This window comes from Amphibalanus amphitrite, unplaced genomic scaffold, assembly GCF_019059575.1.
Source record: "Amphibalanus amphitrite isolate SeventyFive unplaced genomic scaffold, NRLGWU_Aamphi_draft 002127F_arrow, whole genome shotgun sequence".
In the NCBI taxonomy this organism is placed as follows: Eukaryota; Metazoa; Arthropoda; class Thecostraca; order Balanomorpha; family Balanidae; genus Amphibalanus; species Amphibalanus amphitrite.
The window spans coordinates 39,825-54,373 of NW_024883620.1; the positions used below are offsets into that span (position 1 = coordinate 39,825).

At 45.7% G+C, this 14,549-nt stretch overlaps 1 protein-coding gene across 9 annotated transcripts in view; it reads left to right on the forward strand.

The window, feature by feature from the left end:
• Positions 1 to 13,891, forward strand: part of LOC122376407 (phosphatidylinositol 3,4,5-trisphosphate 3-phosphatase and dual-specificity protein phosphatase PTEN-like) — a 22,881-nt gene extending 8,990 nt beyond the window's left edge. For 3 of the 9 annotated variants that reach the window (XR_006255626.1, XR_006255625.1, XR_006255627.1), the window contains exons 4-12: positions 915 to 1,089; positions 1,666 to 1,773; positions 2,719 to 2,860; positions 3,177 to 3,338; positions 3,861 to 4,095; positions 6,377 to 6,491; positions 7,180 to 7,306; positions 9,573 to 9,721; positions 12,262 to 13,891. Coding sequence is in view for 6 of the 9 variants with exons in the window: in XM_043356273.1 (XP_043212208.1) it covers positions 915 to 1,089; positions 1,666 to 1,773; positions 2,719 to 2,860; positions 3,177 to 3,338; positions 3,861 to 4,095; positions 4,762 to 4,812; positions 6,377 to 6,491; positions 7,180 to 7,306; positions 9,573 to 9,661 (1,204 nt within the window). In the remaining 3 variants the exon portion in view is untranslated. Of the gene's footprint in view, positions 1 to 914; positions 1,090 to 1,665; positions 1,774 to 2,718; positions 2,861 to 3,176; positions 3,339 to 3,860; positions 4,096 to 4,761; positions 4,813 to 6,376; positions 6,492 to 7,179; positions 7,307 to 9,572; positions 9,722 to 12,261 lie in introns of those variants that run through there. The other 6 variants (XM_043356273.1, XM_043356272.1, XM_043356274.1 and 3 more) reach the window with 3 other exon arrangements.
• Positions 13,892 to 14,549: the final 658 nt, after the last annotated feature.

The window sequence follows — 14,549 nt, forward strand, 5'->3', positions numbered from 1 at the left end:
AGAGATAAAGGAAGTCGGTAATGAGATGGAATGATGGATAGATTCTTAGGTGCATTGGTTTCTTATTTTATAGTCTGGCAAACCTAAGAAAGAACGGAGTTAAAGCGCCTGAATCACTTTGCACGTGTTTTGATCACTTGAAATGTATGGTTCGGAGAAATTTGTGTGAAAAGTTGTGAGGGAAAATATGCTCTCACAATATAAATGCACATGCTTTAACAGCCGTAGCACTTTAAATCCGTTCTTTCTTAGGTTTGCCAGACTATAGTTTGTGAGAGTTTTATTTAGCTGTCGTTTCAGCAAAGATAGGGCAATAGAAGAATGCGTTTTTAGGAAGTGGCATGCGTGCTGGTTTGAAAATGGAAGGTACTGGTATTTGAACTTTAAACCATTGTGTTGACTGTTGAAGCTCCGTGCAAGATATGAGGACAATGCGTCGCGGTAAATCCATGCAATGCCACACGTTACGCAGAAAACTGTCGTCGGGCCTTACCAAGGCACTGTTGCGTACTGTTCGTTTCCACGTGCAGTCGCATCCTGTATTGCTCCCACGTTCTGCCTGACTCATAGGAATCGTACGACTTTCAAGTAAATCGCTTGTCGCGACAGTGCGGTCTATGTGACAGAGAACTCTGGTTTTCCGATTTTCTTGCTTCTGATTGCCGGATGGTGGTCATCTTGCATCATTGCAAGGTGCATCACTCTGCAGTGTTTGTTCTTCTCGGCGACTTTGAGATTAGTGAAGTTATTGGTTCACCCACGCCATTATACGATATTTTCATGCTTTGTAGTTTGTACCTACTCTTTTGAGCAATCGACAAACTACAAGCATTAAAAGTTATGATGACGATTCAGCCATATCCTTGACACATAGATAAGACATTATTGGTATAATGACGTCATTTTCTCCACAGCTGCCGGGAGCGTCAGTACGACTCAGCCATGTTCGAGGGCCGGGTCGAATGGGAGCCGTTTGAGGACCACAAGCCGCCCCGGATTGAACAGATCGAGACTTTCTGCCGAAAAGTCCAGGAGTGGCTAGACGCGAACAAGGAGAATGTTGTGGCCATCCACTGTAAAGCGGGAAAGGTGAGATTCTACGGGGAAAGAAAGACTTAGGACAGGAAAGACGAGAGACTTAATCAGGGGTCGCCATCCACTGTAGAGCCGGTATGGTGATACTCTACGGAGTAGGGATACGTTTTCAGGGGTAGTCATCTACTAGAGCCGGCAGACGGAGTAGTAAGACTTAACGACAGGAAAGACGAAACTTTGAGGCGGTGAGGCTCTGCGGATGGGTAGACTACGGCAGGGAAGCTGAGACTTCATGTGGGACAGGGAAACACTACGTGGTGGTCATCCATCCTAAGGCTGGCAGGGAGAAACTCTACGGCGGGCAAGGGCAAGGTGATTCAACGGGGAGGAGAGACACCACGGCAGAAAAGGGAGACGTTACGGGGCGGGGAGACGCTACGGCTGGAGGGAGACACTTTGATTTGAGGGAGAGTTAAGACGTTACGGCAGAGTTGTACGTGTATCGCTATTACATCGCTGTGTTGCCTTTTTGAAGCTCCTGATAAACCTTTTTTAATCCCAAGGGTCGCACGAGGGGTGATGTTCTGCAGCTGTTACGCTCGCTTGACTCGCTTATATTTTATTCTCCAGGGACGCACGGGGGTGATGATTTGCTGCTACCTCCTTTACGCCGGTATCTGCGCAACACCCGAAGAAGTGCTCGACTTTTACGGGAAGAAGCGAACCAAAGACGGCAAGGTAAGTGACGAACGAGTCGCCTGCTTGTGGTTGTGATCTTTTGTGCTGGCGAGAGTATGACGATATCTGTATTCTGTAAAAAGGTGGAAATTCTGTTCAAGCTTGGAGTAAAAAAAAAATGTACTGTAGCCTATAGCTGATAATATGTCCAAACGTGGGACGATCTTGCCCTTGACTCATTCCGGAATGAAAAAGCTTACGGAAGTTGACGCTGCTTACTACATATTTATACATGGATATGCTTGTGATTAGAGTTTTCACTCAGCAATTCATTGAACTAGCTGCACTTTCGATATTAAGGTGTTCAACCCTGTTCCCAATCTTTTTATGAATCATTCCCTTCCCTTCCCTTCATTCTTTATAATCTCTTTTGACCTATTTACTGTCCTAACCTCTCCTTCCCTCACATGTTCCGTTCTGACGTTTCTTTACCTCTCCCTGTGTTGAACTTTATTGACGTGACTCCATATTGTGACCTTATATCATACCACAGGTTACCCAGTAGCCTCTACTGACCTCTTCTGACCTCTCCTTGAACTCCGGACTGACCATTTCTAGTCTCTGTCTCTTAATCACAGACGTTGTAACCTTTTCTGACTTGCTCCCACCATACTGACCCGTGTCTCCCCCTTCCACAGGGCGTCACCATTCCCTGTGTGTTGACATCCACTGGCCTCTCTCCTCATATTGACCCGTTTGTGACCTCTGCTCCCAGTTCCACCATACTGACCTGTTCTTCCGTTCCCTCTGTTGACTTCTACTGACCTCTCTCCCATACTCAGATACTGACCCGTATCTTCCCTCTCTCTCCACAGGGCGTCACCATACTCAGATACTGACCCGTACCCTCCCCTCTTTCCACAGGGCGTCACCATTCCCTCTGTTGGCTTCTATTGACCTCTCTCCCATACTCAGATACTGACCCGTATCCCCCTCTCTCTACAGGGCGTCACCATTCCCTCCCAGCAGCGGTACGTGACGTACTTCCATCGTATGCTGAAATCGCGCTGTGTCTACTACCCTACCGAGCTCTACCTGCAGGCCATCACCCTCGAGCCGGAGAGAGCACTGGAGAACATAGTGTCCAGTGAGTATTGGGTAGGGAGAGAGACGGAGAGAGAGAGAGAGAGAGAGAGAGAGAGAGAGAGAGAGAGAGAGAGAGAGAGAGAGAGAGAGAGAGAGGGAGGGAGAGGGCGAGGGAGAAGGTGGGAGGGAGGGAGGGAAGATGAAAATAGCGAGCGCATGTGCTTCTTAGTGAAGACCCCGGTCCTTACTAAACATTTCACTCTAGGTATTTTATCCTCATCGAATTCTCCTTTTTGGTGATGACATCTAAATGGTTTCATTCCTGTTTGAAGGCGTGCAGCTAGGCGCTATAGGTCTGACTATTTCATCTCCCACAGACGTGTTTTTCTCCGTGAAGACCCGCTGCAGTACCGTACCCGCCGCGTGTAACGGAGACTCACGGCCCACCCTCATGGACACCATCATAGAGCCGGATCTGAGGAAGGATAAGGAGCGCAAACTGCTGACCTCGAGAGCCGTGGAGCCGGCCAGGCGGCAGGGTGAGACGGGGGAGGGGCCGGACATGGGAGGCTGGGCCGGGAGGTATAGCTAGATAGGTAGGAATCAGGGATGGACATCAGAGTGGTTGTGAGGTATAGATTAAGATGAAGGGTATGAATCAGGGATGGACATTGGAGCCGTGGTCAGGTCTGGTTTGCTAGATCAGTGAGTGAGCGGGAAGGTTTATTTTTAACTGTGTTCGATTCATGGATGCGTTTTGTTTATACCTACTTTGCTTGATAAGTCATGTAGTTTGTAATGTTTCTAGTAAGTAATAATGGAGGTTCTTGGATAATGTCTTACTCAATATAATTGTAACAGCATTTTATCTGAAATTATATGCTGTACCATCTCTCATTCTAATCAATGCAAAGTTGGCATACAGCAACCTTGGCCTCAATGCGGCTGTGTTACAAAGCAAAAAAAAAAAACACCCACATTTCACTTCCATTGTGACATCTCCATCACAAAAACTATAGGCCCCAATATCAACCCTTGCAATACCCCTTCTCTCTCCGCAGGCGACACCTGTCTACGAATCCCCGTCGACGGCGAACTACCCGTCCGGGGCGACTTCAAGTTAGAGCTCCTCTACAAGCCGAAGAACAAGCTGAAGCCTAGGGAGAAGCTCTGCTGGTTGTGGCTAAACACGTTCTTCGTGGCCGGAGGGGCGTCGGAGCGGGCGGACAGGATGGAGCGTGCGTCCAGCTGTCCCGAGGACGAGGGTCCGCCCGGACAGGGGTACCCCATAGTCAGGTGAGTCAAAGGGGACGCGTCTGCCCTGTAGTTGATGCTGATGAATCAAAGGGAAGGCGGTTACCTGGTAGTTACGGCGTGAGTGAAGGGAATAGGGTTTGTCGAATGGTCGAGTGAGTCGAGACTCGAGGCACATATGTTTAATGGCTACCAATAGTAGCCAATAAAGTCTAGAGGGATAGAGTTCTACCGTCACGCAAAGGCAAAAACGATTATGTTGGGTTGACCACTCACCCGACGTAATGACCTCTGACCCTACGTACTCGTTTTTGCCTTTGCATGGCAGAGCTAGGATGGATTTTATGGCTAAGAAGATAAAACTAAAGCTAGGCCTAAGGATAACAGCTATCTACTTTAAAGTTACGTGAGCGAAGGGATGTGCGATGATCAAGGGAGTAAATTAGGAGATATATGCTGCCCAATAGCAGGTGAGTTCAGTGAGATAGGGCTGCCCAGTTGTCAATCTGGTCTCATATGTTGAGTCTGAGTCTATCGGCTGTTTTGTTTCTGTGAGCCAATGAGCTCGTTCTCTGGTAATGTATCTGGTTTGGTAGATGTACTTTGTGAATCAATGTGATGTGTCTATGTTGGAGTTAGTGTATCATGAGTTATTTTGTCTGTGAGAGTCAGTGAGAGTCAGTGAGTCAGAGAGTCCAACATCCACAGGAAACAGGAGTCCCTGCCGGTGTCCCTGGATCCGCCGCCAGCCGGCAGAGTGTGAGTGTCCGGGAGAGTGTCCAGGGAGTGCCTTCACGAGGGGCCTGTGCTCTAGAGGAGCTGTACTCATAGGGAACTCTTCAAGAGCACCTGGGGCTTTCAAGGAACGCCTTAAGAAATAATCATGTAAAGTTTTATCAAATTCCTCTCAGATTCAGGAAAGATTATTTCAGGACCAGGAGTCTTCTTGAAGAGTTCGCAAGACAACTCCTCCATGATGTCTCCAGCGAAACCTCTAAGAGTGCTTTCATGAGAACTTTCAGTATGCTCTTTGGAGAACCCTATGAGTACTCAGTCCCACGTTTGTCTCACTCGAGTGGTGCTGGTTAACGGTGGTGGTGACACCCTATGAGTGTTGTAAATAATTGAGTGCCATGCGGGAGTATGCTCTGAGTGCTGAGTGTCTGGTGGAGGTTAACGGAGAGTCCTTTGTCGGGGTTGAGTGTCAATCAGGGTACTATGGATATTTGAAAGGTGCTTGATCAAAAAGTTTGGGTAGCATGTGTTTTATCTTATCAGATGATCAATTGAAGCTTCAGTGAAGTGAAAGTTTTTAAGTTAACCACGATCTTTTTTTGTATGCGACAATTCGTCGTCCTGTTCATGGACTGCACGCAGATGATCTTTTCCACTCGGGGGTGTTAAACTGGTATCGGCACGCGATTTGTGTTTGTTTTTGGCACCGGTTCACTGTGTGGGTTTTGTTTGCCTTGAAGGGTGTTTTCTGTTACGATGTTACGTTGGCTTGCCATTTATGTAAAGGGTTAACAACAAATACCGCCCATGAAATTACGATCAAATTTCAATGGCGGGTCTGATACATTTTTTTCTGCATTTCTTACCTTTGGCCCTCACTGTACCTGTAGTTTGGCTGACATTTCGGTTTAACCTGTTCCAACCATTTTCTCGCTATTTACTCTTAATGTTCGTGTAGTAACCTCTAACTACTTTATTTTCTCGTCATCTATGCTGACATTGCTCACTATTTGCTCTCACATTTCGTGCAGTAGCGTCTCTGTAATGCTGCTAACATTTTGCAATCGTTTCCTAACCATAAAGTTTGTTTTTCCTGGTCCGAACTGTGACTTCTGATCGCTGTGAAGTGTAAATGTTTTTTTTTCACCATTTTATCTCACAGCTCATGCAGTGATGTCCGTCATGTTGCTACCATTCTCACCATTTGTTTCGCCTTTGGTCCTTACCATTTCTGCCGTACAACCACGCAGCGACTCTCATGATAATTTCACCCGCTGTAATAATGCTGTCGCCATTTCTATCGCACAGTACCCACAGTGACGCCCGTGATTAGTTGCTTCTCTTATTCTCTCACCATTCGCTCTCACTATTTGTTCTTACAGTTCCTGGAGCGATGCCCGGCTACCGCTGAGTGCCAGTAATAAGATAACACTCAGACACTGGGGGACTCATTCTTACCATTTATTCTCACCATTTGATCTGACCATTGTTCTCACAGTTCATGCAACGATGCGCCGCTACTGACGGGTGCCAGTAATGGCATAACTTTCACACTCGGGTAACTCATTCTCACCATTTGTTCTTACAGTTCCTGCAGCGACGCGCGGCTACCACTGGGTGCCAGTAATAGAATAACGCTCACACTTGGGAAGGACGAACTGGACAAAGGATGGAAAGACTCCAGGCTACCCGAGAGCTTCAAGGTAAGATGTTTGAGATTGTGAGATTGAAAATGCGTTTGTGTCTGCTTACTGCTAAGGCTCGATAGCTTCATTGTAACTTTCAGGAGGTAATGCGCTGAAATCTTGTTTTCTCTGCAATGCCAGGTACTGCAACCGTGCCTTTCTTTGCATCTAGCTGAGCTCAAATTGGCCGACATGTACTTGTGGAAAAGGTCGATGATGAGCGCAAGTTTTACCTTTATCTATGCGTCTATGTTCCAAACTGTCGAGCTGGTAACATATTGTAAATTGATGTGCACTGTAGGATTGTTTTTACTTTCTTTAATTGAGTAGGGATTTTGGAATTATGGAGCAGATGGGTAGCTCTGTTCCATATAACTATATCTATGTTATATATGGTACCTACCTAGGTGACAAATATCTCCCGCGGCTCCAGCTTTACCTGGGTAGCTCTAAGAGGCATTTCTATACCCAGTTTTGCGTATATCAGACCTGTATCCCCCTATGAACCTTTTTTTCTTCAGCTTCTTCAGATCGCCGGCTGTTATGGAGGATCTCCGCTCTTCTGTTGTAATGTTATGGATCTCATGTGTAAACATCGTATCTTTGTTTCCAGCTGCACCTGAGCCTGGCCCGACGGACTATGTATCTCCTTACTATATTTCCTATGCATATGATATTTAACGATCGTACCTCTCCTTATTTCCAGCTGCACCTGAGCCTGGCCCGACGGAAGGCGCGGGTCTCCCAGCAGCAGCAGCTGCCCAGGGTTACCGGGTCAGACTCAGATAGTGAAGACGACAGCGGGGACGACTATCCAGGGGAGAGGGACGGAGGTGAGCGAGAGAGGGAGGGAGGGAGAGGGGGGATGAGAGAGAACGAGAGAGTGGGAACGGGTATACAAAATTGTGCATGGAAAGCATCGTTAATAGTTGTTCCTGATACTCACTCTGAAAAGAAGAACTTCCCTGAAAAATCCCCCCCCCCAAAAAAAAACGAAAATAAAATTGCCGTTCGACTCTCTCACACGGACGAGGCATTTTTATCTTCTCCGTCTGCCGGGTTTGTGGCCCTGAAGCGGATAAACTGAAGGCTCTACCGGGCATGTGTCCCTTGAAGCGATAAAACCAGCAACTCTACCGGACATGTGTCCCTTGGACCGATAAAACCAACGGCGATATAGTCTCTGGACGAAAAAAAAAAAAATAGAATTATCTGCTCCGCCGGGCATGTGGTTCTTGGACAGGAAACTGTCAGTTCTATCGGGCATGTGGCTCCATGAATCGCGAGAACTGTCAGCTCTCGGGCATTTATTGTGGCTCCATGAATTGCGGAAACTGTCAATATGGTGCTGGTACTTCGCATGGTCTGCTGTCCTCTGATATGTGCGCGCAATGATGCTATGAATGCTGTCAGCTGCATCCGATTGCCTGTTGATCTGTGACCTCTTCTGACCTTTCCTGACCTTTGACCTGACCTGACGGACCTCTGACTTGTCCTGGATCCGACACTGCAGGGCAGTGTATTTTGTACCACACATCTGGTCCGTCCTTACTAACTCAGACATCTCGACATATACCCATCTGAGGCTTTCCCGTCTAACGTTTAGTATGATATGAATTATTTTTACTTTTGATTGTATTGTCCTTTACCTCGCCATGTCTAATTGTATTTTTTTTTTTTTACATTGTCCTCATCCTTGTAAACATCTTACTATGATATCGATTTCCAATGGCTTCCCTTTCTGTGCGTCCCTTCCTTAATTTCCTCACATTCGTCACTACCCGGCAGTTCTATATACAGTCGCCTTGCTTGGCCTCGTCATGCCTCGCTTCTGCGTCTTTTCGCCGGCAGCTTGTCCAAGACATCCTCAATTCTGAATTCACACGTGTCTTACTTCCTACATAACCTTTGAGATATGATCTCAGGCCTAAGGTCTATGACCTATGCGGCTGTCATGATCTCAAACCCATGACCTCAGACATGTGACCTCAAAACTAAATTTAACCTCAGAGCTATGAAACAAATTCAACTATAATCTCAGCTGACCTATACCTAACATTTCACCCATGACCTGGCCTATGACCTGGCATGTTACCTGCGGCCTGTGACCTGACCTAGGACCTCAGACCTATGATCTCAAACCTGTGTATCACCTATGATCCAGGATCCTATATCCTCAAAGCTATGTAGCATCTATTCTCCTACGGCCCCACACCTTCGACTTCAACCCTATATTTCATCTCGCCCTCAAATACATGATATTTGTCCCATAGCCTCAGACTTTTAATGTCATACTTAAACGCTCTATCTCATCTCGCCCTCAAATGCATGATCTTTGTCCCACAGCCTCAGACTTACAATTTCAGACCTCAACCCTCTATTTCATCTCGCCGTCAAATACATGATCTTTGTCCCATAGCCTCAGACTTTTAACCTCAGACCTCAACCCTATATCTCATCTCGCCCTCAAATCCATGATCTTTGTCTAATAGCCTCAAACTTTTAACCTCAGACCTCAACTCTCTATCTCATATCGCCCTCAAATCCATGATCTTTGTCCCATAGCCTCATACTTTTAACCTCATACTTAAACCCTATATCTCATATCGCCCTCAAATGCATGATATTTGTCCCATAGCCTCAGACTTTAATGTCATAATTAAACCCTCTATCTCATCTCGCCCTCAAATACATGATCTTTGTCCCATAGCCTCAGACTTATAATGTCATAATTAAACCCTCTATCTCATCTCGCCCTCAAATACATGATCTTTGTCCCCATAGCCTCAGACTTCAACCTCATGCTTCAACCCTATATCTCATCTCGCCGTCAAATACATGATCTTTGTCCCATAGCCTCAGACTTATAACCTCAGACTTCGACCCTATATATTCTGATCTCGCCGTCAAATCCATGATCTTTGTCCCATAGCCTCAATCTTCAACCCACTATTTCATCTCGCCCTCAAATACATGATCTTTGTCTCATAACCTCAGCTATCTCATCTCGCCCTTAAATACATGATCTTTGTCCCATAGCCTCAGACATAACCTCAGACTTCCCTCTATCTCATCTCGCTCCACCCTCGTGCCGCACAGCGCTGTTTCAGCCGCCGGCGCCGCCGGCGCCGTCCAGACCTACCGAACGGTCGTATCCGTGGCTAAGGACACAGGCACCTCAGAGCTAGCGGCCCGTGTCGCCGCCCCGGCCGGGCAGAAAGAGCTGGTGATAGCGCCGGTCTAGCTCGGTAAGTGATTGGGGGGAGAGTTGTGTGACTGTTTATTTGGTTTTGTTGTTTGTTGCGTTGGTTGGTTGGTTGGTTGGTTGGTTGGTTGGTTGGTTGGTTGGTTGGTTGGTTGGTTGGTTGGTTGGTTGGTTGGTTGGTTGGTTGGTTGGTTGGTTGGTTGGTTGGTTGGTTCATGGTTGACTGGTGCGTTTGTTTTGTTGGTTGGTTGGTTGGTTGGTTGGTTATAATGGTTGGTTTATTCTCGCTATGGTCCTCGCTAAAGGACTTCACACCATTAGTTGGTTGTTTGGCTGGTTGGCTGTTTTGCTGGTAGGTTGGCTATTTAGTTTCGTTTCGTTTCTCGGTGTTTTATGTTGTGCTGCTTGGTTTGGCTATTTTGTGCTCTTGGTGGGAACTGGTGTTGGAAAGAAGAAGATGAGAGTTAGAAAAGTTGTGGTAAAGACGGGAATAAGTGAAGGAAGATGTAAGTTGCGATAGTAGAAGGGAAGTGATAGTTTGATAATAGCTGCAAGTTAATATTTTGTGTAAGAAGACGCAGAATGTCTTTGTTGACTTGATGATTTTGTAAGCATGTACGGCATTGCAAGAAAGGATTATAATTGGATGCGTGAGTCTAATAGTGTGTGTGTTGCAGTAACCGGTGTCATACATTCCGATGAATTTGTGTTGTTTCCAAACTAGCTGACCTGGCGCGTTGTGTGCCATAATCTGTAGACTAGCGATACTGCTTAGGGCTTGAGGATATTTAGGGCAAGTAGCGAGAAAAATACCGGGGCAGTCTACTCGTTACTTTATATCAGTGTAAAGTTTGTGTTTGACAGTCTCTATTTATTAGCTAAGATTGGAAAGAGTGCTTTACTTGACGTACTTGTGTGTAGATTTAGCTGTTTGTTGGGTCGTGTGATAATTTTCGAACGCCGAGAAATATTGAGCGATATTGATCAGAATGATCTGTTCAGAACCAACAGTTTATGTTGGTTCTGAACAGAACCAACAATTAATGTATTGTTCTGTACGCCATTTTTTATCTATTTTATCTATTGTCTATTGTATTCAGCATGGCTACCAGCTATCGTGAACATACTACTAATGACCCAGGCTGTACCGTCTAAGCGTATTAGACTCTTGGGACTAATCCAGTGCCAAGTTTACCTTCAGCTGTCCATAAACCGCTAGGTGACGCCATTGTAATTTGTTAAACGTTCGCTATTAGAATGTGCATAGCTGTAGAAATTTACTGGCGACTGATTCGTTAAGCTTTAGTCTTTACAGCACGTTAAATAAATGCGACCGCTACTGACCATTTTATGTATTCGTTTTGCTACCTTGGGAATTAATTTTAACTGTTATGCTCCTCTTGTAGCTTTTTGTTTGTTAAATTAGCCTTTTAGCGCTGTACGCGCGTGTAACTTGTGTTGTCTACTTTTTGTGAAGTCTCGTCATTACCTCATCCAGATTTTCCACCTTTGTTTGTTTTCCCTGACTAGGTACGCATGAATTTGTACATATGCCTGCTGCTCGCTTTTATGCCTACTTAGCATGTGCTGTCCTAAACCTGGCGAATCGCTTTTGCATGGCTTTATTTCTGTCCCCATGTTTATGTTAGACTTCTGCTTCGTCGCCGCTTTGCCTCCACTACGCCATAAAACCATGTCATCCGCTTTATAACAAAGTTGTATGTAGTGTTGTATTTTATGAAGCAGTTCATGTTTTGCGTAAAACCCATTACGATATTCCTTTGCAATTTTTTTTTTACATAAAGCTTAAAAGGAAGATTCTAAGTTTTTTACAACTACCACTTCGTCACTAAAAAGCATTTCTCGACACTTATGTCAACGCCTTGTCATATTTTTACAATTGTGTACAAACAATTTTTCAATGGTTCTGCACATTTGTGTCTTAGTTAAACATTTAAGGAAAGAAAGTAGAATGCTTAACTCATCTCACCGTTATAAATGTCGGAGATGAGTGCTATGGTCGGGTATATGTTTCTAATCTGGCTTCACTGGGGGGTTCAAGGGGACATTTTCGGTTTATCATCCTGTAGCGTCAGAAATTGACGAAGGTTTCCTCTTTCGCCGAAAAAAAAATTGGGAGCTTTCAATTTTCAGTGAGAATTGTACGCCGGTGTGCTTTAGACCTTAACTGCCTTCGGTGTTCGAAAATGACGGCATTTTACGTCATTCGTTCTATATATCAGAACGAGAGAGCACCCACGTATGGAAGTTTTTTTCAGATTCGGAGAGACCCGCCTTTAGAACTACGCCTATCACAATGACGTCATTTGTTTTACATTTCAGAACGATAAAGCACCACCTATAGATTGTCTGCCTTTCCTAATATCTTCATTTTACCTCACCGTTTCATATTTCATAATGAGAGGCACCCACATAAGCAAATGTGTATCGATATTTGTATATATCTTGACGTCATAATGACGTCATCCGTTTCTATAGTTCAGAACGAGAGAGCACCCACCCATGAGCCAATGTGTATCTATATCTTTATAAATTATGACGTCATTGGTTTCTATATTTCAGAACGAGAGAGCACCCACCTATAGGAGTTGCCGGCGCACTGACTGTGGCGACGGCAAAGGAGAGAGCCAAGTACAAAATGAACGAGAGCGTACGAGAGAGAGAGCATGGGAGCAGCGGTGTCCCACACGTGTATTTTGCGGCGGCGGGACTGAATTCAGAAGGTATCGTCTGCGCAAACCTTCATCAATAGCAAGGCTTGATCTTCAGCGTATGAGATGGACCTCCAGAATCAAAACCATCGGGATGGCTTCTTCAGCTTATGCTCTAGCCGAAAGCTAGACTTTGTTGGAACTTCGCTTACGAAACAAAGCATTCAGCGTGAGAAAACCCCGCCATAGACTGAGCAAATTCAGATCATAAGCTCCCATGCGTCTGCCGCGTTTGTGTGTCTGTGTGTTAGCGGGTGTATGTTTATCTCTTATATGGGTCTCGCTATGGTATGGGATTGGCGTGGAATCAAGATTCAAGTATGAGTGATGTCTTGCTGTCATCGCTAAAATGTGGACGTGTGGAGAGATGTGGACAGCGTGGAAAATGTGGAAGCGTGAAGGGATTCAATGTGGCCATTTGACGGTATTTTAGTGGTGGATTTAATGTTCAGGAGTATGTAAAAATGTGCTGGAAATAGCACAAACAGGACATTTTCTTGATTTGGGTTTTGGTAGGAATTTGCGAATGGTAACGATAAGAGTGGAGTCGAAGTGGGTTGAGATGTGGAGTTAGACGAAGTGGAAGGGCCAGAGTTGGTATTTGGTTGAGCTGGAGATAGAGATTGAGTTCATGAGTTAGTGGAGAGTGACTTGAGGAGTTGATGGAGACGGAGTGAGTTGAGCTGATGAGTTGGTGGCAGTGTGAGCTGAGTTGTGAGTGGAGTTTGAGTTGGATGGGTTCGTTCTACGGCTGGGATGATAGCGGGGTGTCTTGAGGAGGGGCTGTGAGCTGTGAGTTGGGGAGTTGGTAGATCCGAGGTACGAGTACCGAGTGGACGCCCGAGTTTGAGAGTGACCGTGTTGTCTACCGCGCCCAGTGAGGCGAGATCTGGCAGCCCAGAAGGAGAGTTGCCAGATGCACCTTGTCGCTTGGCTGTGTAGCCATCTGAAGATGGCTTTAGCGCTTGGTGCCGAGCGGGATTTTTGAACATCCAAGGAGTGCTCCGCACAAAACCGCACGTGTATGATTTCGAGAATCGTCTCAAAACAACACGTGCGTGTTTTGCTGCAACACTTTCAACAGAATCACGAGTGAGATATTTGACGGGAGTGTGAGTGGTAAGAAGTGACGCGAGTGAGACTGTCTTACATGTGAGAATCCATCAGTGAGATCGCATGCTCATATGTTAGTGTAGCGTCTCGACGCTATCACCTGGTTTTAGTTGATGTCTATATGCCGTTAGAGAAATCCCTGTGTCTCTAAGCAATAGACATAATTGTCAACATTTCGCTGTGTGTATGTATGTGTGTGTTTGTGGAGTATCCCGTGTGTATAGCCGCCGGGCGCCCGAGTCTGTCTCTGCGCTCTGACGTCACTGGGGGACGGCGCTGACGTCACTGGTGGGCCGCCGCTGTTGTGAAGTGTATGGGAAATGTGCGCAGTGCGCCCCCGGCTCCAAATACAAGCCGACCATCGTAAATTATGTTTTATATCGTGATAAAATCTGGGCTCCTTTTTCAACATTGTGATGTCCCGATGGTTCTTGTAATTAGATGTGAATTTACTATTTAGAACGTTTGTTGGAATCGTGCGCGAGGAAATATTTGGCCTGCCCGCACGTATATATTGTATACGATGCGTTGGCGATTTCGCTGATGAAAACCTCAATGCACCCCCCCCCCCCCTCCCCTCCCACCCATTTACATCCTGGAATTTTCCCAGGACATTAATAAGGACTCTCTGAACAGCTTTTGCGTTAGATTGCCCGCTATATTTGATCGACACAATGAAAATAACGCCAGTCTAAACGCTCGGCAGATGCGTCACCTAAACATTCTACGATACGGCATTTGCGCAGCGTAACGCAACAAGGTAACATCGTAACAACGCCATTAACCATCGATGTACAATAAATAACGCGTATAAATAATCATCGAGCTGTCAGCTACATATACATACAGTTGATAAGAAATGCAAAACAACCGTAAATGCCAACAGTTCTTCACAAACAACAAACAACTGGCAACATAATTAGCAACAAAACAAGCAGACCGGCACTTGTCGAGCCATATGCACACTCTGAATTCTAGCTGAATATGTCCAATAACAATCAAAGGTCTTAAATACTGTTTCGCTAC